Below are 24,521 nucleotides of genomic sequence, written 5' to 3'. Positions count from 1 at the left end.
GGTGACTGGGCCAATGGGATAAAGCCGCAATCATGACACCACACTTTTCTCTCCGCAGCTGTGTAGCTCCAAAACATTCACAGACAAATTCAAACAGGCTGTGAAAGTACCTTAAAAGTCCCTAAATCCAGGGGAAACGCGACTCCGGGTCAAGGACCACGCAGGTGTTCTTCCTGTTTAGTTTTCTTTTTTTCTTTAAACCAGGAAGTTCTTTAAAAATAGACGCAATATCTGCTGCTTTGTTTCCATCTTACATCCTGCACTGAGGCTAGATCCAGTCGTTAACTCTGCATTGTTTTCACATTTGGATATTGACGCATTTTCTCCCTTTATTTGCATTTCACTGAGACCACGAGTGATATGATGGAAAAACACCAAACACGTCATCCTCAGTCAATCAGCTGTACCCAGTGATGTGGTGGAACCTGTTCTGTTCCGTTCCCCTCCCAGACATTATCTCGAGCTGCAGAGGCTGTCATAACACCTCACAGATCACATTGTACAGATTACTATCTCCAGGCCTCGTGTCACTCTCTCTCTCATCCTGGCGATGAGGTAACAAAATGAGCACACAGTCAGTTTTGGTTTGTCACGTGCCATTAGTTCAGGGTGTGTAAAGAAGGTGGAGAATGATATGTGAATATAGTTTCCTTACCTGATGATGACACACTGGTTCTCATTGTCAATCATCATGTTTCTGTACATGTTATCTGCCAGAGCGTAGATGTGAGGAGGGTTCTCATACTGAGCCTGAGAGTTGACAAGAGAATTTAATTAAAATCAGTGGTCAAACAGCATTTGGAAAACTTTGTAGAGGTTGTTCATCCAGAACCAAAGCCAGGAACACTTTCAAGGATACATACTATATATTTTTCATATTGTTAACGAATCCAACAAAAAGACCAAAACCAACAAGTCAAAGTAGTTTATGTAGTCAAAGTCTAATGCATCTTATTAGTCTTTATTATTGTTGTCAAAAAATATAAAATAATTCACTTAGCCACACTGTTATACATATTTTGGCATTATGATGAACATGGACACTGTACTTTATTTTCACAAAATCCAACATACAGAATCCTGCTGCCTTAAATACTCACTAGAGCACAAAATATGTATCAATCCACTGCTCATAATAGTCCTCAACAAATTCACTACTTACTCCTGCTAAAAACTACAGTGCCCAGTGTCTTAGGAAATTACCTAACACAGACAGGTAGAGAAGTTGGGATGTATTCAGAGATGTATTAATATATGGTCAGTTTTGGTCTTTTTGTTGGATTTATTGATAATCAAAAAAGAATAACGTATATATGAATCCCACTTTGGCCATGACGACTTATTTCTAAGTCTGTGAAAAGTCCGAACTGATTTGTACAAAACAGGACAGGTTATGAATGCCAAATCTGTTACCCGCCAACTGAGTGTCCAAGTCTGTATCTTTCTGATTGTTTTAAAAAATTCTAAACAAATCTTAAAGTCTGGGTAAAGCAAAAATAAATGTGTGTTCTGAGTTTGTCACACCAAAGAAAAATATGTTATTGGCCCCCAGCCAAGTTTGAATGACTGACGAAAAAATCGTGAAGGCGCTGAGCCAAAGAGCGAGCCACTGCGGAGCAAGAGACTCCTGTTAGCAGGACTGACCTAGTAGCACAAACAGTGGTTAGTAAATCACACACTCCCAGAGTCAAAAAAGGATTGCCACCACTCGGTGATGACCCCTTGATCAGCAGCTAACAGCACCTAACATTAGCACAGAGCACACACCCACGGCAGTGGGCAGTAACTGCTGGCAGGCCAGGAAGCTGATTCAGGTTCAAAGACTTAAGTGACAGTTTTTTTTTTGCTTATGTATATATGATTGTTGCATTTAACAGAGTTGTTGATTTGTGGGTTTATTAGACTGAAAGAGCTAAGAGAGCTTGTGGACTGAAACGACACTGATGTGCTTTAACATTAGCAGTATCTTAGGTTTTATATAGTGGGGGAGGGGATGTTAAGGATGGCTCCAGCGCATCATCAAGCCATGATATCAGGCCCGCCAAAAAGTCATGGACACGGAAATGGTGAAAAACAGTTTAACAGTGTGACTCCACATTTCAGTACTACACAGTTTTCAGTGTTTTCACATCTTCAACAAGTACTTCCCAACAAGTATAATGTGTTCATAAAGATTTTGCTTTACCCATACTTTAACTTTCCCCTGTAGTCTGAGCTGATAACAACCTGAACCCTGTGCACCTAACTACGATCTGCCAAACAGTTAAATCTGGCATGTGTGATGCTGAGTGTTTCCACAGTCAGTTAGGATATTAGGAGTCTTTCAGTGTGGCTTAAGGAGACAAGCCCACTCTCGGCAGGCAGGCCAAGAGAGGAGGCAGACTCGAACAGGCTGTTCTGTGAAGGTACTGCCAAGCCTTCTCAATGCTTGAGTCAAGTTTCTGACAGCAACATCTGTGCCAGCCCGCTGGAAACTTCGCACTGCAGCTAACCCAGTTCATTTCAACTCCTTTGTCCTTCAGACTGTTGCCATCTCAAACCCCCAGACACATCAGTACTTTTACAGCATGAAGTCAGTTTTCCGGTCTGAATCTTTCAGACAACAGAAGCCATTTAAAATGTGTTCGTAGGTCACGTAGTATTCTACTTACTGCGCCCTGATACATCTCAACTTCTTTTTCCCCAAAGTAAGGCATCTGCTTGAAAGGGTTGACGGAGATGAGCACAGGACCAATATATGTCTGACAGGGTTATATGTTAAAGATCATACAGGGAAGAAATCAGCAAAAAACAAACACCAAATTAAAATCACCTCTTATTTGAAGTGCAAAAGTTGTGTATAAAATCTAAAATGTCCCCCTTTAACATTTGTATTACATTACATACATTGCAAGGAAAGAACTGACTAAGCTGCCATGACGTCAAGAGAGTGCAACAGTGCAGCAGTGGAGTATTTGGTGATCAGGCCTGAGGCAAAAGAAGTATCCAGTGCTTACGAATGACAGAGAATAGATCGGCCATGTAATACTGTGAGGTTTTATGCCCTGAAGCCAAAATGCTGCTCGAGGCAAATAAAGCTGTTATTGTGGGTGGCCTACAGTGACCCACAGGCTTGGCAAGGAGACCTCACAGTTAGGGCTATTTATTGACCCAAATCAAAGGCCTGACTCAGAGATGTCGAAACTAAAAGTGCCAGCCTTTACTAAACTTCATAATCCTGAGCACTGCCAGAGCGTGGACCAAGTTTATGTAATAAGCTGCAAAGCGTTGCTCGTGAAAGGGCTTATTCATCCATTCATCAACTCATTTCACGTCATGAGCAGCTTATATGTGTGCGTGGCCACAGCTGCACTTTAGAAACCTAAACCTAGCATTTGTGCGATGCACTGAATGAAAATGACTGCTCACCATTTTTAAATCACCACCACAATCAGGAATTACGGATGCTCAAAAAAGATAGCAGCAATGCTCTGATTCAAAAGTAGATTTCAGCCATATTTTGTTCACATTTTGCACTACAGTGAGATAAAAGATTTTGGTGAAGGAGCAGGAAGGAGTTGGAGATTTGGGTGGAGGTACGCAACAGAGAGGCCCTCTGCCCCCTGCACCCGGCAGAGTCTCCGGGGGAAGGCGTTACCTCCCAGCACTGACCTATTACTCACTGCTACAATAACACTGTGAATGACCATTCAGCTATTCTGGGAAAAGCAGGGATGAGACGGTGCTCAGCTATTTCTCGCCGGGATGTGAACTGCGATGGTGAGCAAAGGATACAAAGATGTAGTCATCCATGTATCTCTTCTTGAGGTTGTCCACGATGGCGTCCTCATTGATCTTGCTGAGCAGCACCATGTCGTCCACTCCGCTGAGTTTGACATTGTGGCTCTGCCAGTGGTACCGGTAGTGCCCCCGGCTCCCCTGCAACAAAACACACACACAATGTACATTGTTAGTTCGCTCAGAAAGACACAATGAGATGGCATGGACTAATCGAGAGTCTGACATCAAGGTGACACAGACGCACTGCTGCATGAATGGACTGAGGCTCTACAGCACACTGAGGCTGAGGTAGTGTGGTTTTATCACACAAATGAAAGCTGAGGGAAAAATGGTTATTATCACAGCAACAAAAAGTCAAGTGTGCACATTTTCTGATCCTGACAGCACGATGAGCTGTGTTTACTTGGAAATAGTACAAGGTCAGATTCCCAGAAGTGCTTTGTGTTATTTGTCCAAGTGTTAAAGATGCACTGACCCAACTTTTATCCACATCCTAACGATCTGGTTTCTCCCTACATTCCTGTTTTTGTTTTAGCTGAGTGAGTCTCCGGAGAACTGAGGTCATTCATCATGCGCTATGAGTCAGTGCTGTCTGGCTACTGTGGACGAGGGTCACAATGTGCTGCGAGGAGTGAGTCTCTTTCTCCTGGACGGAGAACCACTCAAACCCGCAGAGAGCATCCAGAACATTAGTCAACACACAAGTTAACTCTTGACTTCCTCCCTTTTTAGTGAGGAAGTGTGGGGAGAGGAAGGAGCAGAGTGGCAATCTAAACAATAACGTCTTAAAAAAAGGACTTAAAAAAACAGGATTTTGTCAGCCACACTTCAACAGCAAGATACTGTACTGTGTGTAGCAGAGGTGTATGGATAATATACTCTTTTAATAACAAATATGTATCTGTATTTTTAGCCATGCAAGAAAAATGGCTCTTTGGATGGCAACATCAGTCTGTCAGCCAGCCACCACTTTGGTCCAGGCTGAAATAGGCTACCTCAGCTAGGGATGTCAGTTTCGGTCAATTTTGCTTTTGATAGCCTGTCAAACATTAACCTTTAACTTAAAAAAAAAACACACAAAATGACATTAAATACAAGAGGCCTATCCTTTAAGTCTGTGCTCAACTGACTCAGTGAGAGCTTTGGCACTGCATTTCAGCGTGTTGTTGTGTACATTTCTTGCCATTTAATTCATTTTTTGTTGGCTTTGCTGAAAGACAGCCAGTTAGCCACGTTAATATACCGAAAAGTAGATCCAACAACCAATTCTCCTTTCTCCACTGATTAGCTAATGTTAGCCTTGGTCACGCTGTACTGTGCATCTCCAGGGTTGCAAATTTGAGAATTCTAGGATAGTGAAGGAATACTCCACCCTACACTCCCTATGATTGGCTAGTACTTGTTGCCTTTATTGGTTGGATTGGTAAGGTTTAGGCAAGAGGGGTGTCAGGGTAAGCCAATCAGAGGCAGAGTAAGGCAGAGTAAAGCAGGCCATCGCTATCCTAGGATTCACAAATTTGTACCTGAGTCAGGTGGGAGGAAGCCAGTAACCCCGCTCATTCTGTTCAATTACCACTGGTTGCTGTGGAAATGTGGTTGCAACCCTCCTGTCTTTCTCCAGGTACCTGCGGCAAGTAAGCACCTTCATTTTAGGCAACTCTAGCATTGTTAATTATGGTAGCACCCCTAATCATGCTGACGCTGCTAATTGTGCTAACAAAGCTAAAAGTGAGAACATAGTTAACAATGCTAGGGTGGTTTTACTGCTCAAAATTGAGCTGCTAACTCACTGTGGCGAGCTGAGGGGAGACCAGAAGATGGGCACAATGTCTCCACAGCAACGGTGTCAGGTCAGGATGGCATTACTAGCAGTAATCACTGCATGAGCAGTGCCGCTACCTAACCCCCACCTGACCTAGTTGGCGCAGTAAACTGAGGAGTAGCAGAACTGACCTATAGACCAACATGCATGGCCTAACTGGTCAAAAACATCCTTAGCGATTAGCTGATTAAACGTTAATTGTTGACATCCCTAATCTCAACAAATACTGGATGCCATGAAATTGTGTATACCTTCATGGTGCCCAGAGGATATATCCGACTGACTATGGTGATCCCCTGATTTTTCCTCTGGCGCCACCGTGAGGTTGATATTTTTTGGCTTTTAGTAAAATGATCCAGGACGGATCTTAAATGGACTTTGTGGTTAGATTTCTTTTTTTAAACTGCTGTTTCCAATGTCAAGAATACGCTTACAACCTCAACTGTATTCTGCTTCCTTCTTTATGTTTATGTTTAAATAGGTTGTTGGGTCTTAATGATTTCAATATTATATAGCATATAGCCTAAAATACGCAAAATACATACAACAGTCTGAACTTCCACTGATTAACAATCTACAAATAGCAACTGTGTGTAAAACAACAGTAAACATGGTGAGTCAGTCTCACAGATATTAAGCAGATGAATCAAAGGCAGCAAAGAGCAAAACCCCGATCCACAAAGTAACACCACAGCTCAAAATAAACCAGTGGAAAGTCATTGTGGATTTAGTAATTAACTCTTAATTACTTAGTAGAGGAGGAGGGCCAGCGAGCTTTTAATATCCTCCAGGGTGACTTTATTCTTTACAACAGCAAAATTAAAACCACTTTACAGACTCGGTCATAGCATGGGAGATGGCGAGGAATGTTAACAGCTTTTTACCCAGTTCAGCGAGTATTTCCCCCCTCAGGAGGGAAGCAGCAAATTGTTGCTTGATTAATTCTCCAGATCACACCCATTAACATGTTTTATGGCTTTTTAGGTGCGGCAGAGGGAGATGCTGACTTCCTTCCTTCCTTAGCAAGGATGACAGGCTGATGTCATTCTCAGAGACACAAACACCTCCTGACAATGAGTGGGAGGAGAGGGGGAACATTTGATAGGAGGTTGGAGAAGCAAACTCATGTTGTGATGAATCTGTTGAGGTTGAATTTAGATTCAGAGAAGGCAAAACTCTTAAAGGGACCTAGTGTGCTCATTTTCAGGTTCATACTTGTATTTTGAGTTTCTACTAGCACACCTTTACACCCTTAATGTTTAAAAAAACATTTTATTTTCATCATAGAGTCTGTGCTGGAACACCTGTGCTCCATTTTAGTGCCTGTCTCTTGAAGCCCATCTCCTGATGAAGCCTTGTCTGCTCTGATTGGTCAGTGTTTTCAGGTCACCCGTGTCTCTGCATTTCACCACCATCATTAGAACTAGGGGAATAACTGTCATGCAGTATAGCAGCATTTGCTTCTGTGAAAAATCACCAGTAGACACTTCTAAACCAAAATCTTTACAACCAGATATGTTCCAATAGGTATAAGATCCAAAATCTGGGAGCAATAAATAACATCGACAACCAAGTTTACGTGTTTCCCTGACATTAGCATGTAGCTACATGTAGCAGTGTAGACTACGTAAAGAAATCTATGACGAGCTTACGTCAGCTTCTCTCAAAAGTTGAAAAAAATGTTGGAAACAGAGTATTCACGATGGTCTGAAGCTCACAGGGTTTTACTTATGTTTACTTTATTGTTTCAAACTCTGTCCATGTTTAATGCGAACATCTGACATAACACTGTGTAAGACAGAAAATAAGGAAAGCTTTAAAAAAAAGGTAAAAAGGGAGAAACCTTAAGATAAGCCACAAAGAAGAAAATCCCTCTTTTAGGATGAACAGACATCCAATAGGTTTCAATTATACAGAGTAGACAGAAGTAGAGGTATTATAGTTACAATATAGGGACACAAAATGACAGTATTACACAAGTTAAGTACATCCCATATAAGGCAAAAGTTAAGGCAAAACAGAGTTTCAGGCTAAATGTAAAGTATTTGGACTGAAGAATGTGGATGTGGACGTTGAGTCTGTGTTTACTGTTCTTTGTATCACTCATGAACTTAAATGCTCTTCACATTGAGGCAATTACTAGCTACCCCTCTGCTGACACCTACTTATTAAAAGTAGTACTTTGACAGACGAAACCCTTTTCTATAAAAGCAGACGTTAAGAGAGAGTGCTGGCCTGACCACAGAGTGAAAACAATTGAACATGCTATATTTAACCTCTCTCTGCTATGTCTGGAATGAAAGTGTGCAGATTCAAGAAGGGAGAGGTAATAAGCTGGAGATGTAGGAGGTGAACGTCAAATATTCTTAAGGTTGTTTCATCTGTTTTGACTCAGGCCTTGTTTAATGAGGCAAGAAGACTAAGAAAATATTCTTACTTACAGCAGTGAACTAAGGGAGTAGCTGCACAGGCAAGGAGGGCTGCTCTCATACGCACAAAGACGTCTGGGAGGTGCCTGAAACAACCACTGTCCTTTGCTGCTGGCTGCCGAGCAGCACCGAGCAGCCAGGGGTTGAGGGTCGATATACTCAAGTGATTGTAATAGGGGTGGAGGGTCACTTCCCCTACAAAGATTTCTGTTCTGCGCCAGGTTTTGAATCAGTTACTATTCATGAAAATGCTCCTTTGTATTACCATCAAATGTACTTTTATGAATCTGGCAAATACTGAAGATATTACACTTTTCCTAAATGTTTTACTGAGTCCCGGATTTCTTGTAATTTGGCCAACACTGTAATTAAACACTGAGTTAGTGGCTGCTCACTAACTCTTACATTAAACCTACAGTAACACTGTAATGTTACTGAAGTATGCAGACATTGTATAAGCATACAATACATCTCTACTAATGCCTGCAAGGGGAACATGGACATATTTGTTTAGGCAGTACTACACTACACCAGACACATACTGTACATGAAGCACAGCAGTTAAAGTTTAGTATGCAGTTCTGAGGAAAGATAGGTGATTGCTGAGTCTAATTCCCAGGTCATCAAATAACTACGATCTTCAGTTGGTAACCAGATCCAATCACCAACCCAGAGCAATGGCATTTGACAATGTCTTTGTAAATAATGGATGTAGTCAGCGGCTGAGGTACCTGGCCTGGAAACAGTGGTGACTGGCTCACTTTCTAATGTTATTCCCACCTTGCTACCTACAGGAGACAACTGGCCTCTCCTTCCCACACTGTAACAGCGTGACTGTCTTTCCATCTCCACCATCGGCGACATTGAACACAGGAACAGCACCAGCTAAACCACACCAGACAGAGCGAGCTAGCATTAACATTAAGTTAGCGTTAGTATGCCAGTTTAGTTGGCATTTCACATAGACGGTGTAAATAATGGACGTAGTCAGCAGCTGAGGTATTGGCAGGCCGACTGCTGTACCTGGTCTGGACACAGTGCTACCTACAAGAGACAACTGTAACAGCTCCCCTGTCTTTCTAGCTTCACCGTCAGCAACACTTAAACTCATGAATGGTCATGAATAGTCCTCAGCTCTGCCTTGAACATAGTAAAGTCTAGCATTACATTAGTGTTAGTATGACCAGTTTAATGTTACCATTGTATAATGTTAGTTACTAAAACATGGTGGACCTTAATTTTCCAACAACACAGAAACAACCTTTTGTTCAAAAGTAATGTAATATCACCCTAAATTCTTCATTACATGCTGGTTTAATAACTGTGGAGAGCATACACTCCTGTTGGCATCGCTAACACAGCACAAGTACAGGCGAGAACTCAGAGATTCCCTCACAAAGAAGAAGTGCCAAAGCAGACCAAGTATGCATGTTACTGGTTACAAACAGAGCCAAAGTCCATTCATTTAAAACCAGTAATCCTCCAAACAAATCACAACACACAACACAATTAGATGTAGTTTATAGGTTTTATGACAAGAAATCCCATTGTCTCAGATTGTGTTACTGGAGCCCTGTGGTGGAGCTGGATAAGTGTACACACACACACACACACACACACACACACACACACACACACACACACACAAGGGACATCTGGCACAACTATGGTGGCCATAACAACACATCACCATGGAGCCACAGACTTCCTCCTAAGCACGACAACATACACACCAAGCATCTGACATCACTGATATTATGTTGTGTTTAGAGGCAGCTTTGATCAGATCAGATCAGTTGATCAGAATATATGATATATTCACGGATACTGTAACAACTGTTATTAATGGAAATGTAAGACAAGTTTAAACGTGATTAGTTTTCCCTTCGACAAATCAAACTATAGGACCAGACCTTTTCCCAGAAGTTAAATACAAAGGAATTTCAATACCAGTCCTGATCCATAAGCCCAGGGTTTCCCTTCATGCAAATACCATTACCATATATGGCGAGTACTGAGCAGCTCTGGCGCGGGGGTACAGGAAATGGCTGGGTTTGATTCAGTATCATAAGCGGCACTTTTCCCCTCATTTCTCCCTTCTGTGCCGTCCTCCTTTTCCACACCAGCATCTGACACACAGTCCACCATGTGTTAAGGACTACATTTCTGCTCTGCCCTCTGAGGCAAATCTGGAGGGAAGCCATGAGAACAAATTCCTCTACTCTAAAATAAGAAGCAACTATAGTCGTTAATCACTCCGCACCGTAGTCTGGAGAAATCTTCCACAAAAACTTCCACAAAAGCAAATAACTGAGGAAAATAAAGCTCACAACATGTGGTGAAGGTAAAATGAATACTTGTCGAAATTTTGTACAGTACAACGAGTCTCCTGGTTGTCATCATCAAATTAGAAAAGACATTTTTAATGAAGCAAACTGCAGGACATGCTGAAGCCTCTGAAGCTAAATCTGGCTTAAGAATCTTCTTAGTGCTACAAAGCATACACTGAACACAACTACAGGAAAATGCCCAAAGCATTTGAGTGGATGCGACTTGGACTTTGGCCTGGAGCGGACTGCTTTAGGAGAGACCCCATGTCTGATAAGCCCTTATGTATTAGATTAGCAGTGCCACCATGTACCAGCATACCTGACCTGATTTCTAAAGTCAACACTGCCTTCAAATGTCCAATGTTCCAAAAATGCTCCACTCTTACAGATGATTTTCAAAGATTATACAGTAGCTTTGACAATACACACATACAGTGCATGTTTTTACAGTTGTGTTGACTGTGGAAAAAAATAATAATCTATTGTCGAGAAAGTGATGGCCAAAGAAAAGATGAGGCTCTCTTTCAGATGGCTGTGGATGTAGGGCAATGATTACCTGGCCCACAGCGGAGATTCAGTTTGACAGCTATATCCAAATTATTATCAGTAACACCAACAACTGTGTTATGAAAAAGCTGCTGTCGAAAGAGCTCAGGACAAAGACCCCAGTAATCTAATTGTGTAAACATGTGCCACAAATTAAAGCACAAATTAAGGGTAATTCCAGTCATGGCGGATGAGTCCAAAGAGTTTCCAAAAGACTCTCAGTCCCATAAATTCATTTTGTTTTTTGTTTTGTTTTGGTAACCTTAAGGAATTTTATAAATGCTCTAATTTATACCCACATTTTGTAATTTTCGTAATGGGCTTTGCAGAGTGTGGAGCATTTTTAGCATTAACAGCCAAATCTGTGGTCCAAATGTGAAACACAAAAGAGTCGCCTCTGTAATCATAGTAAAAACACTGCTCTTTAAAGGAGCAGTGTGTGAGGTTGAGGGAGATTTAGTGGCATCTAGTAGTGGGGACTGCAGATTGCAACCATGTGAAACTTTTCCCAATTAGAATTTCCTTTAGTGTTCATTGTTTAGGAGGTTTTTACTGGGAGCAGAATTATCCACATTGTTCTCTTCGTCTCCAAATCAAACGGACCAGGTGATAAAAACCAGTAAAAATGCTGAATAAAGCAGTTTTACGTTACAAATCAGTGTTTTTCTGATGCTGTTTGGCATGTTGGAGATGGGTCATTGACCTAGCACCTGCTAATATGAGCTCACCTTTTTTCCCCTGATACCTCAAGATCGAGACATTCAGATGGTTTTAACTGGGAGCCAAATTATCCATAGAGGTCTCTAACTCTCAAAACAAATGGAACTGGTGATTTAAATTGGTAAAACACTGAATAAAGCAGTTTCATGTTAAAAAATAAGTGTTTTTCAAGATGCTACTCGTCGCAAAGAGGCTTCCAACTATGTTGGGCAATGTAAAAATGTGAGTGGCCCTATTCAGAGCCATATTTATTACATTATATTCCATTTCTGCCAATATATCCAACTAAATCCTCCACACTGGACCTTTAAGTGGAGAAGTGAATGTATGGGAAATGCTGTGATGGGGAATTTGTCTGATCATTTTGACTTTTGGAGACATTTTGCCTGTATTTGATAGGACAGATATAGTGTGAAAAGGGCAGAGAGAGGGGAGAAGATATGCAGCAAAGGACACAGCCAATGGGGCACCCCTGATTTACAGCTTTGTCATGCTTTATCTTGCTCAGCTCAGCTTTTCACATCACAAAACAGTTCTTCCTCAATGCATGTTGGAGAGCACCATGTGGCGTGACCTCTAACAAATCTGCACATGATATACTGACAGAAAAATATTTAGTCTTGATGCAGCAAGCAGGCAGAACACTTCAGCACCATACCAGAGATTTTGTGTGTTTTAGCTCATTTACTGTAAGTCATGTATTCTTTACACTACTGACAACCATTTTCCAAAGTATACAATAAGGTTGTTTTATTGATTTCCAACCCTCAAGGCAGTCACTGCCTGCAGTTCATGTCAGTTCAGTATGGAAATCCACACACAGCTTGTGACAGATAATCCATCATAGTGAAAACGGAGTCCGATTTATTTTGTTTGACAAATTTTTGACATAATTGTCACACGGTATGTTCTGTAGCTGTGAGCAGCAACTGTGTGGAAAACCTATCCTCACTGACAGATTAAAATATTTCTGGGAAATCTCCAACCTGAGGACAACCAAGTTCACATTTCATGATGTTCACTTATTTTTCGTCTACTTGGCTTTACTTTTCCAACAAATGTAAATCAGGGTAAAAACCCTGTGAATGCTTTTTGAAGTTTACTCCCTACTTATCAGATTTCTGAGCTTCCTTGAATGCACCAACAAGGACTAATTTTCAAAACAGTCCCTGCTGGCAACCTTGGCATCGCACGCCCACATGGTGTTATCTGTTATAACAAAAAAAGGCACCCAAATGTCTGCTTTGATAGATTACCAATCTCAAGAAACTCTAAAATCTCTGTAAGTTCATTGTGATCTAAAAAAAATATAGTATGCTTCAGAAAATGGTGTCCTAAAAAGAACTGTGTATAAATAATTCGAGGTAAACTGTTTGCAACACACAAAAACACTGGTCAAACAGTTAAGATGTGATGTTTTTGTCTAGTGCTACAACAGGACACTATTACAAACTAACAAAGAGGCTATAATATCAACTGAGACTGTCCACTCCTGAACTGTGCCAAAAGAGGTCAGGGAGCAGCTCCAACACATTCACGCCAGTAATGTGTGGGTTGATTTTGATTGATTTTTTCCCCCTACTCCTCGTTGGAATCCAAAACATATCTGGTTTGATCTAAACTAAACAGAGCTTAAGGAGGTATTACTCTCTAAACAACATTTCCACCTGGTCTCTGTTGCTTGCGTTTGCACTTTGTCCAAGATCACTCACCGCGTGGAATCGGACCAGATGCAGATAAAACTGCTGACTGAGATGGCTGGCCTTTCCAGCGAAGAGGGAGAAGATAAACAATGATGAGAGGCAGAGTAGTAGAAGAGAGAGAGAGCGAGAGAGAAAGTGTGTGTCTGTGTGCCTCTGTGTGTGTGTGTGTGTGTGTGGTGTCAGAGGAGCAATGACCAACAGTGTGAGGCAGTCTGATCCGGTCTGAACTTTCTGAGGGATGGGATGCTCATTAAGGTCAAACACACACACACACACACACACACACACAGTAGGATCCTCCTGTAAAATGATGCTGAAAACTCCAGATGAGGCTGGAACTTGATTAAAGAGTAAATCCAAACTGAATTACACAGAGCAGCAAAACGTTTCTGCACAACTCTCTCTAAACTGTAAGTGCTGATAAATTTACACTGAAGTAAGGGTGTAAAAAAATATCACTACACTTAAGTATCAGGATATTATGTTTTCTGATATTGTATCAATTCTCAAAAGATTTGGGGCAGTGGTTCATTTTGTGATAGATAGCAGTGTTGCAATCCAACGATAGACAGATAGATAGACAGATAGACAGACAGACAGATAGATAGACAGATAGACAGACAGACAGATAGATAGATGAAAATCCACATGTTCTGCTACTGCAACCGACATGCAGTTACAGTTGGCTCGGCACCACACTGAGGAAGAAGAAAGAAAGCAACCTGTTGCTTCACCTGCCAACAGACTGTGGAAAACATCTCTAAGGTCTGTTCTGAATATGTGGAGAAATGTATAGCCTGCAGCCTTAAATATGAAACTCTTAACATACATGCTCCCTCTTTTTGAACATCTTACTGTATTACATATTACTCTTGTCAGGGTCAGTCAAAGCGAAGCACAACCCAAGATACAACCCAAGACTTAGCAGACTTTGGGGAAGGATTATTGTGTCATATAAAGCAGCTCTGACCTGGTAGTTATTGTCACGTACTGACAGGGATCTCCAATAAATAAAAAGGTTTGAAGCCAAAGCCCCTGTAAATGGAGCCTTTACAGGAAATGTGAAATATGAGTGATTTTGAGTCTTAACTTTTTGTCTGTAAGTGACAGCTGCGCACTCAGTAGATGATTATGGGGAGCAGAAACCATCTTTGCACTTCATAACTTGCACAGCGACAGTGGTCACTTGTAATTGGGACAGCGGTATAAAAAATGCAGACCAACAAGCCTCACTCTCTGTTTCCATGTCTAGATTTCTCACGCTGTTATGGATCTGAGCTGCTCGAGGTCACACACAAGGGAAGAATGAGAAGAAATATATTATTCTGCTAGGATTTGGTAACATGAGCACTGGCTGGCTGTAACGATGTTATAATGCTGTGCCTGCGGGGCAGGGCTGAGCCTCGTCCCTCCCAGAGAAAGAGGACATAACGATCAAGTGTAAACAGATACTGGACGACGTTTAACACATCTCAGACTGAGCTACACAAAGTTTCTGCTTTACAGTGGCAGCACTTTTCTTTATCCGAGTAAAGTAAAACTTTGAAAACTTGATTTTAAACATCTCGGCCTCTTAAATGGATGTCAACAGCAACAAGGCTGCTAATAAAACACAGTATCAAAGACAGTGTGGTTTAGGGTGGAATTCAGCTGTAATCCTAGACAAGAGACATGTCACAAAGCACTGTATTTTCTTTTTAAAGCAGTCTCAGTAGTGGTTGAATGTAAACAAACCATCTGCAGTGGAAACTCATTCATAGCCATGCCATGTGCCACAACGGGGCTGCAGTCTCAAGTTTCAATCAACGAGATCCAAACCAGCATCTTCCCAAGTAGCGACTGAATGCATGCAAATACACGTCACACACAAACTGCAGACGCTGTCAGTTTGAAACCGAGGAGGGAGGAGAAGCCTGACGGAGTGAAACATCGGTTTGGTAAAATGCCACCAAAAATGCCAGGGCTTTTCATGTTTCCTACAACTCATTAATCATTTTTAATGCATCCATCACTTCTTCAAAGGTAAAAAGAAATCAGATCTGTGACTATTAAATTGAGCAGAAAAGACAGAATCTGGGATTCAGAGAAGAACTCTTTTTTAAGGTTGTTAGCAATTCACCAAAAATGGCTTTGATGCTGTCAATAGCCCAGCTTTTTATGCTTTTGATGACATAATAATGCCTCCAGCCTTTCATAATGTACCAAGGACAGATAGGCCCTCTAGTATCAGCACTAAGAAGTCACAGTGGTTGCTCACTTTATTAAACAGCTGCATGAGAAAAGCAGATTACCAAAGTCTACAAAAGGTCTCAAAGAGAGCTTCCTGCTTGCTGTCGTTTTTTTCTGTAAATCTATTATCTCTGGATATTATTATAAAAGATACACTTGAAACAGACCTCCAAGAATATCTCTGAAAAATACACCAAATTATAGGAATTCTTTCGCTGTGTGCCAGAACTCTTTGGGTTTTTAGTACAGCCCTGAAAGGCTGACAGTGGTCAAAGGTGCCTTGTGTTACTGTGAGAAAGGTCACCTAAGGTCAGACAATACCATCCCTGTGCTTTAACCTAGGAGTAAGACTGCATTTTCCCAACAATACGTGGTTTCAGTAAACAATTCTTGTTCTCCAGAGAGTTTTTAGTTTGTCCAAAAACTATTAAATGCATCACAACACTAACTAAAAAAGCTTTGGAGTGCATATTTATAAATGTGACATCAGTGCATTAGTGCTTTCTACTGCAGGTTCATTGGGTGAAGGGGTGTGGTGCACACATATGACAAATGGGAGTTTAATGACGCTGACTTTTTCAATTCCACCAAAGGGAATACAGTCATAATGTAGAGAAAAGAATGACTCAGCTGTTTTAATGCATGCACAGAAAATCACTACACTGCCTCCCGGTATGCATTGAAAGGAGCGCCAGAAAGCACTGGTTGATGATGCATACTGTAATTCTCCTAATTAAAGAGCACTGCTGTAAGTGTTACACAAAAATACACAATGCACTTACAGATGTGTTCATCCTGAGAAGAGGGCAAGGAATGTCTTTAAATAAATTACAGGTGGTGACTTAAAAGAAGAAGTGCATCAAAGTTTGCCTTCAGTTTGAGCTCAGTAATTTATCTATTTTTATCTAACCTTTATTCAACCAGAAAAAACTCTTTTGCAAGAGTGTCCTGGCCCTGACAAGCAGCAACCTAAGTTACAGACAGAAAACATACAACAAAAATACTGATTAAAAAAGCCCTAAAACAAGCAATATAAAACATAAAATAAGATTACTACAAAGAAAAGCCAAAAAGTATGTTAATATATACTAGAAATTAACCATAAAAACACAAAAGAAGGCAACTACACATGATTACAAAGACAGCTATAACACATCGTTACATTAGCATACAGAAGATTGTGTGGAAAAATCCTGCAACAGTGCTTTGAAACGGCTGAGAGGAACCAATGAGTGCAACTTTACGTCCTTCTGCAAAAGATTCCACACATAAGGAGCTGAATACGCAAATGCTTGCTTGCCTAACTCTGTACGTACCCTCGGTACAGACAATAAAAACATGTTTTGTGAACGCTTATCTGTCTTTAATGAACAATAACAAACTTTCTGAGAGCAGGAATGGAAAAGCTGGATTCCACTCAGAAGTAAATGGTGATAAGAAAAGTGTGGAAGGACATCCATGACACAAGAGTTCATTAGTCACAACAGCAATTGAAAATGAGTGACAGACACAGACATATGGTGCAAAATAGGAATATTAGCTGCTAACATACATTTACTGTTATTAGAGACATTATTTCTCATTGTGACATTTTCTAAAATAAACCAATTTAAGTCCAGCTAAACCATTTATTACAAATCTTAAAGCCCTTGCTCATTGCTCTTGATGCGCTCAGGTCTGCCTTGTCCACCTGGTCCTTGACTGCTTCCTTCTTACCTACAGATCTACATCCTACAAAAAAATATGGGCAGTTACTGTCTGCGCTTCCAAGACTAACTGTCCCATACGTCCATACTTAGCTGGAGGAAAAGGGTGTTAAAGTTTGCTGCCCCCTCGGCATGGAATCAGCTGCAAAGTTATCTAAATCTTTGGGAGCTGAACTCATTGGATTAATTTGTTCACTGTTTTCATTTTAAATTGTTACATGTTTGTTTTATGCCTGCAACCATGCTACCTGTGCTGCTGCCTGTCTTGGCCAAGACACCCTGGAATAAAAGATTTTTAACGTCAACGAGTCTTTTACTACTAGTTATTGTGACCCTAGCTGCTGTAAGTAACCAGAGTATTATATTAAGCTGGCCTACTGCAGTATAGTATGTATAGCACTCTGTAAAACCCATGTATATGGATGAAAATAACCTCGAGTTGAGGAGGATACTATTCTGACACTCCCGTCACTGCATGATTCCTCTGTGAGAAATGCACTGACTCAGCCCTGCCATGGGGCATGTGCCAGAAAAAAGACAACTAATTCAAACCAGCTAATTTTGACTTTGTTTCCAGTCAGTTGCTTCATGTCTTTCTAGAAAAACACAACAGCTGACAAGCCTTTAAAAAACTTTGACTCAGTTCTTGTTCTGTCTGCCATGTTTTTTTCCCACATGGTCTGGTGCTGAAAATACACATGTAGGCCTACCACTTTTGTGGATATCACTGCAGGATGTTCATTTGAACCCCTTCCAACAGCCCTTGGATAAAAAAAGGTCCCTTTTGAGTCAGAACAGTGTGTCTATGAGGAAGTAAGGTTACAAGAATAGCTATCTACAGGCCAAACTGACTACATCTGACAACATAAAGACAAATAAGGTTTCCACTGGACAGATAAAGAGGGCTGCCACTGACTCAGAGGCCGTACACTGGCTGGCATGTGACGATGGGAACCTATCAAGCAGATAACTGCAGCACGGCTGCAGAAGTCTGACCTTGTTCCCAGTCCCCAATGAGGGAAGTCATACATGCAAATAGGCGGCTATGACAGGACACTACTCGGTTCATGATCTAAGAACAAGGAAAACAAACTAAACAAGCAATACAGGGCGTTACATGGAGCAGCACTTACAGGATTATGTTGACACAGACAAGAGCATTTATAACAAAGTTAATTTATTCTTTACTTTATTACTTCTTTAAGGAAAAAGAGAAGTGGTCTGTTGAGGCACCGAGTTGGAAATAATGATCTAATAACAGCTGAGAAAGACAATTTGGTTTAACCCTACAGCACTTTCAGCACAGATGCTAAGATGCAAAAGATAATTCATCAACTCTTATCAAACAATTCCACCTGCTGGAATGCAGACTTCATTCAGACTAGGATGATGGGCATGTTCACCTGCTCAACAGTGAGTATACACAAACCCAGAACAGCTGCTGATACAGTTGTGCCTAATGAAACCCATAATTTCAATTTAAAGATGAACAAATTAAAAACAGAACAGAATTAAACCCCTGCGTTAGAGGTTTATGTGAGGCTGGACTTAGGCACAGTGGTACACTGAGCTCAGCATGCCAGCATGCTAACATGCTTTCTATAACTATCTTGCAAATTTTGTGATGGTCCATCGAATAGTTGTTAAGACAACCACAAATGTCAACTTGTCAGGGGATCAGCAGTCATGAGAATTCACCCTTTGGTCACCATGAATACCACATTTGGAGCAACTAGCGCTCGGTATTGTTTAAAAAAGATATGATACCATTACAAACACCAGTGCCCTCAAAGTGATACTAATACCAATAGAGGTTTGATACCTTTTGTTCTACTTTATTCAATACCCATCATGTGAATGGAAACACTCAGTTGCATAAAATACCACCAGACACCACAGGCATGTAGTATGGATATACTATTTACTGTCTGGTGGCACCTGCCAATGAATACACTGGCTCAGCTTCACCACTACCACAGACTATATGGGTTATAGTTGCTGTGGTAGTGGGTGTATCACATGTCATATTGAATCGAAGAACGCTGTGGTGATCTGTTGCAAGCAAAACCATACAAATACTCTTTTTCCCAGAGCTGGATACAAAAAGAATCGAATGCAAGAGAAGAAGTTTGGATGCTTCTTGGTACGATGATATTTTGGTTGATACCATAACAGGTATCGAGCATCTATACCCAGTCCTAGGAGTCTCCAACCAACCCTGCCATTCATATAGCCATGCTGCTAGCATGGCTAAAAATCTGATTAGCGTTGTCACACTTCAGCTGATGTGAAGTCCAGTTAATTTTGACAAAATGCATCCCACAGCGACCTTTGCGAATGACCTTTGGTGAATTAGCTGAAGTAAATGCATCCTGTCCACGTTATTCACGATGAAAACATGAGACGGTTCCACAAGTCGTCCTTGCTGGTAGTCTTTTTAATAATAACATTGAGATATGCATACAAACAGAGCCACACTGTGCAGCTACTCTGTACTCTTGGCTATGTGGTAGCACACACACTGCTCAAGGGACACGGTAAACAAACTGAGTCACAACGAGAGTGGATGCTCCCCACCTCACCACTTCCAGGGATTAATATCATGTTTCACAGTTGACAAGAATACATGAGGCCGTTGTGTCACGTCTGGGCAACTTACTGATGAAACATGAATATGAAAATGCTTTCACTGTAAGTGATAACACCCACCAAGTATTTGGTTCCTGTGGAAATAATGCTTTGTCATCCTTTAAGTGTAACTCATTTTGAATAAAACAAAATGAAACAAAAAAAAACTTGACTTCTGACTCTGATATTTCATCTGGCATAGCTAACAGCTACTTTACAATAATAAACAAATAAGGAAGAAATGACTCCAGCTTTTGTTGTAAGTAATCCAGCTTCTTGCTTCATGTGTACAGAGGAACTGTTCAGGAGTATGTAGCTCTTTAATACTCAATTAAAGATTGTAAAATGTTCCACAGTAGAAGGAAAGATACATGACTCCATGCCTGAGTTATTTTATGTAAAATATGTTGGCCATTTAGGAGGATGAGGTGAGTGATGGAGTAAATCATTGTTAGAGTGTGGCATTCATCTCTACAGTATAAGACTTTAAAGGTTTTTGATGTTGCTTTATATATTTTTCATCACTGGATGTGCTCATGTGCAACATAATCTAAAGCAGGAAAAAACAGTCCCACATCTGCTCGCAATAAATTCAAAGATTAAATAATAACAGAAATGGAAATGTTGCATTTCCACTGAAAATGGAAAAAAAACAAGAGTTGCGAAGATATAAAACCCAGATAGGACTCGAGTGTAGACTCACACAAAATGAAAAGCTCACAAACTTGATGCTAGCTGACAACTTGAATTTACAATGTGCAATTTATATGCGCCTCTCATCCAGAATGATTTACAACAAGTGCAACAGTAGAACAAGTCAACACTCATGAGGTCCGTCATCACAAACAGCGGAGCATTGAAAACATAGCTGCAGCTCTGTAACAAAGGCGTATGGAACTGATCGAGAAGAGTGTGAGTGTACTGAACCACAGCGACAAGCCTAACGAGTTCCCCAGGTCCGCAGAATGGATGTTCGTCCTGTTTTCGGAGAGAGGGCTTGAATTCCTGAGCAAATCTCTACAGCAGTGATTGGTCTGAAAGTGGAGCGCCAGCTTTGAAATGAAGGGAGATGGGGGTTACTCAGTACGCACCTCCCTGTTGGAGAAACTAATGCAAACCATCTGCTGTCATGCCGACTTGCTATTCAGCATCTGGCAGAGAAGGAACCAGTGAGCGATGCTGCTGTCTGCTACTCCAGACAGTTAGGATGACAATCTGACTGTTTTCTCTTTTCTACTCCCTACAAGAGCTGACACCCTCCTTAATCTCTGTAAAAATCTGTAAAGACAAAAACAAGAGAGGCTTTCATTTATTTTTGAACAACTCTTAAAAGCCAGTCTTGAAACTTTTTTTTAAGTTTAGATGTTAAAGGAACAGTTCACCCCAAAAGCAAAAGTACATTTATGTCCTCTTGACTATAGTGCTATTTATCAGTCTGTAGATTGTTTTGGTGTGAGTTGCTTAGTGTTAGAGATGTCTACCTTCTCTCTAATATAATGGAGCTAGATGGCACTCAGCCTGTAGTGCTCAAAGCACCAAAAAATACATTTGAAAAACTCAACAGCAGTATCTCCTTACAGAAATCACAACCCTGTTACTCAAGATAATCCACAGACCTTGTTGTAAACAGTTTCATGTAGGAACTACTTTCTTTTTACTGGACTACACCCATCATCCACACCACCATGCAGAAGGAAGTGAGCATCTATCATGGACGAGAGGATCATGCTTGTGACAGTATGAGATGTAAACATTAATGGGGTCCTCCTCTGCTTAGCTGTAACGTTAGCTCACTCAGTGGTGTTAAGTGAACTTCCTCCTTTGTGGGGATACAGTTGGCAGCTGTAGTTTGGTAGAAAGAAAGTAGTTCCTACATGAAACTGCTCACAACAAGGTCTGTGGATTGTCTTGAGTAACCAGGTCATGACTTCTAGACAGAGACATTGCTGTTGACTTTTTCTAATGTACTTTTTTGGTGCTTTGAGCACCACAAGCTGAGTGCCATCTAGTTCCATTATATTAGAAAGCAAGCGGACATCTTTATGGCCGATATCTCCAACACTCAGCAACTCACACCAACACAACCAAGACTGATAAATACCACTGCAGGTAAGATGAAAATATGTTTTTTTGATTTGGAGTGAACTGTCCCTTTAAGTTTTACCATTATATTCCTAACTCTGTCATAGCTGGAGAGTTTTTCAAATTAACTCACAAGATGAAAACAGCTCCTGTTCATTCTCTCTCTAAAAATTATGGCATACTTCCAACTTTAACAGAGTGTGTAAGAATGAAAGCATGAATGTAGCAGGAATATATATCACATCCTGACTCAAGTGAAATTGCTCTATCATGCTGGCTGCATATTATGTAACCTTGGTCCTTTGGGTTTGTCTCTGGGCAACCCGACCTACAGGTTCAATTCAACACTTAGGCCAGCAGAATGCTAACAGGTTTCAGTCCTACCTGTTTCAAGCAGACATTGTTTGTATGTGAACAAAGCAACAGGTTTGAGGCTGGCATGATCCCTGAGCACACTGTACAGGGACAAAAGGCTCATAACTTTAAGGATGTTCATTTATTCTGTTTATAATTTTAAAGGCTTTTATTTCTTCATATTCCTTAACTTCTATGCTGTGCTCTTGAGGGAAATTACATCACCTTCACATAAAGGTGACATCTCCAATAACAAAGAAGCAGCCGTGTCACCAAAGACACACACAAATGTGCTAAAAAGCTGCATCCCAGCTGTATTATTATGCTCAACAACCAAAGTGGGAATTCTGCTACAGAAGTCTGTGGCTTGAGGAATTGTTGCCAAAACACAACGACAAGGCCACACGACCTCCTCCTCCTCCATAACTTAGCTCTAGGCGTGTCTGCTGCAGGGATGGCATTCAGTAACCAGGAAAAACCTGTCTCCATGTAATGCACTCATGCACACACACACACACACACACACACACACACACACACACTCCACCTGACACATGCTGCCTGGCTGCCTCATCTTCCAAGACTAACCAGTTTTAAAGCAAGGGCTGCACCTGATGCATCTATGTGATGTCTTTATGTGACATTACATCTCTGTGGGTGTCACTCAGACAAGTCAGGGTCAGTGCTGTCCAATTACTTTAACTCCACACCTGTGATTGTGTGAGGGACTATCAGAATGAAGACTGGGAAGGATGAGAGAGTGAGACAGACTGATTATAGATTGATGATTAATATGGGCAGTATAATGCCAAAAAGTGGACCTGAAGTAATAGAAGAAGTACCAACTAATATCACCAAGAAGGCAGCTTTTATCACAATAACACAACAATGAAGTAATTTGTCATTAAAGTCACAGAAACTGGAGTTTTAAATTTAAATTAATTGAAAAAGTGTGAAGATAATAATAACAGAGCTGATACTATTAATATTTGGGAGTTATAAAATTTAAAATATATTGATTATACATGTGTTTCTTTACAGCTATAGACCATTAAGGAAGCATCAGTGCTAAATGTGTTAAATATTTGCCCTAATAATTAAACTGTGTCATAATATCTCAGCCAGTGTAAATACCACTCACCATCCTCTGCCTTCAACACAACACGCAGTCTTCCCTGTCGTATTCCCCGCGATCCAGTTTCTGTGCGAACCTCAGTTAAGTTCACACTGTTTAAAAAAACAAACACTTTTTAAAAACCTAAAAAACAGAGGAATAATCCAAGTTTCTAGAAGATACTCCCGATAAAGTCCAGAGAGCGTGGCTGCATGGATCCTCAGCGGTGTCCTCCGTCCATTGTGGAGACAGACCTGAGTCCTACACTGACAGCAGCAGAGTGGTGTTCAAACACACAGCTACAGGCTGATTTACAGGGAGAAGAAGTGCCCTGAGAAGTCGGCTCTAAAACATAACACAGGAAACGGAGCCAGAAGGTCCAATCAAAGGGCGCTGCACGCGGAATACACTTAAATATTCATTAGGTACTTGAGACAACAACTGGGCATGCGCAACTTTGGGACTTCCTAACAATAGGCTCAAATACAGTCCAAACTCTTTCACCTACAGCCTGTGCTGTCAGCTCCTGTACATCCTGAAGTGCATTACTGTAGTTACACTGTAAAAACCAAACAGTAAGACATTTCTTTTAATAGGTTTTTACTGTTTTACATGCCTTTCTCTCTTGTTTGTGCATAGCAACCATGCATTAGATTCTTTATACCAACATTTATCAAAACTTAATGCACATTTCTCTTTTTATGTTCTGTGAAATTCAACTTCAGTGTTACTACTACCTATTATTATTAATAATAATAATGATAATAATAATAATAATAATACATTGGATTTTCAGGTTACTCAAAGACGCTTAACAGAGAGCAACAACAGCAATCAAACAAGAAGATGGGGACAATGCAATTTAATACAGTTCCAATACCCTCCTGAGACCCTGCTTCCTCATAGAGGACATCATATTTTGGGTTTACATGACCTTATTCTACCTAACTTAAACCTTTTGTCCTCGATCGTGGACACTTCTTGTCCCATCTGGTGGTAGTGAGAGCACAATACACTAATCCATGTAAAAACAAGATGGCAGCCTTGTCCAAAAGCGGACAAGGTCCAAAACCTGATC

The 24,521-nt window shown here is 40.8% G+C and overlaps 1 protein-coding gene across 2 annotated transcripts in view; it reads right to left on the bottom strand.

The window, feature by feature from the left end:
- Window positions 1-23,790, bottom strand: part of myo1ea (myosin IEa) — a 68,108-nt gene extending 44,318 nt beyond the window's left edge. Inside the window, exons 1-4 of one of the 2 annotated variants that reach the window (XM_033625550.2) lie at window positions 23,471-23,790; window positions 3,775-3,918; window positions 2,652-2,741; window positions 656-750 (exon numbers count right to left, since the gene is read on the bottom strand). In XM_033625550.2, coding sequence (XP_033481441.1) covers window positions 656-750; window positions 2,652-2,741; window positions 3,775-3,918; window positions 23,471-23,473 — 332 coding nt within the window. In that variant the 5' untranslated portion in view covers window positions 23,474-23,790. The remainder of the gene's footprint in view (window positions 1-655; window positions 751-2,651; window positions 2,742-3,774; window positions 3,919-23,470) is intronic. The other variant, XM_033625559.2, reaches the window with a different exon arrangement.
- Window positions 23,791-24,521: the final 731 nt, after the last annotated feature.

This window comes from Epinephelus lanceolatus, chromosome 2 (genome assembly GCF_041903045.1).
Source record: "Epinephelus lanceolatus isolate andai-2023 chromosome 2, ASM4190304v1, whole genome shotgun sequence".
Classification (NCBI taxonomy): Eukaryota; Metazoa; Chordata; class Actinopteri; order Perciformes; family Serranidae; genus Epinephelus; species Epinephelus lanceolatus.
Note: the sequence above shows the minus strand (reverse complement) of the source record. Positions and strands in the feature narration are given on the sequence as shown.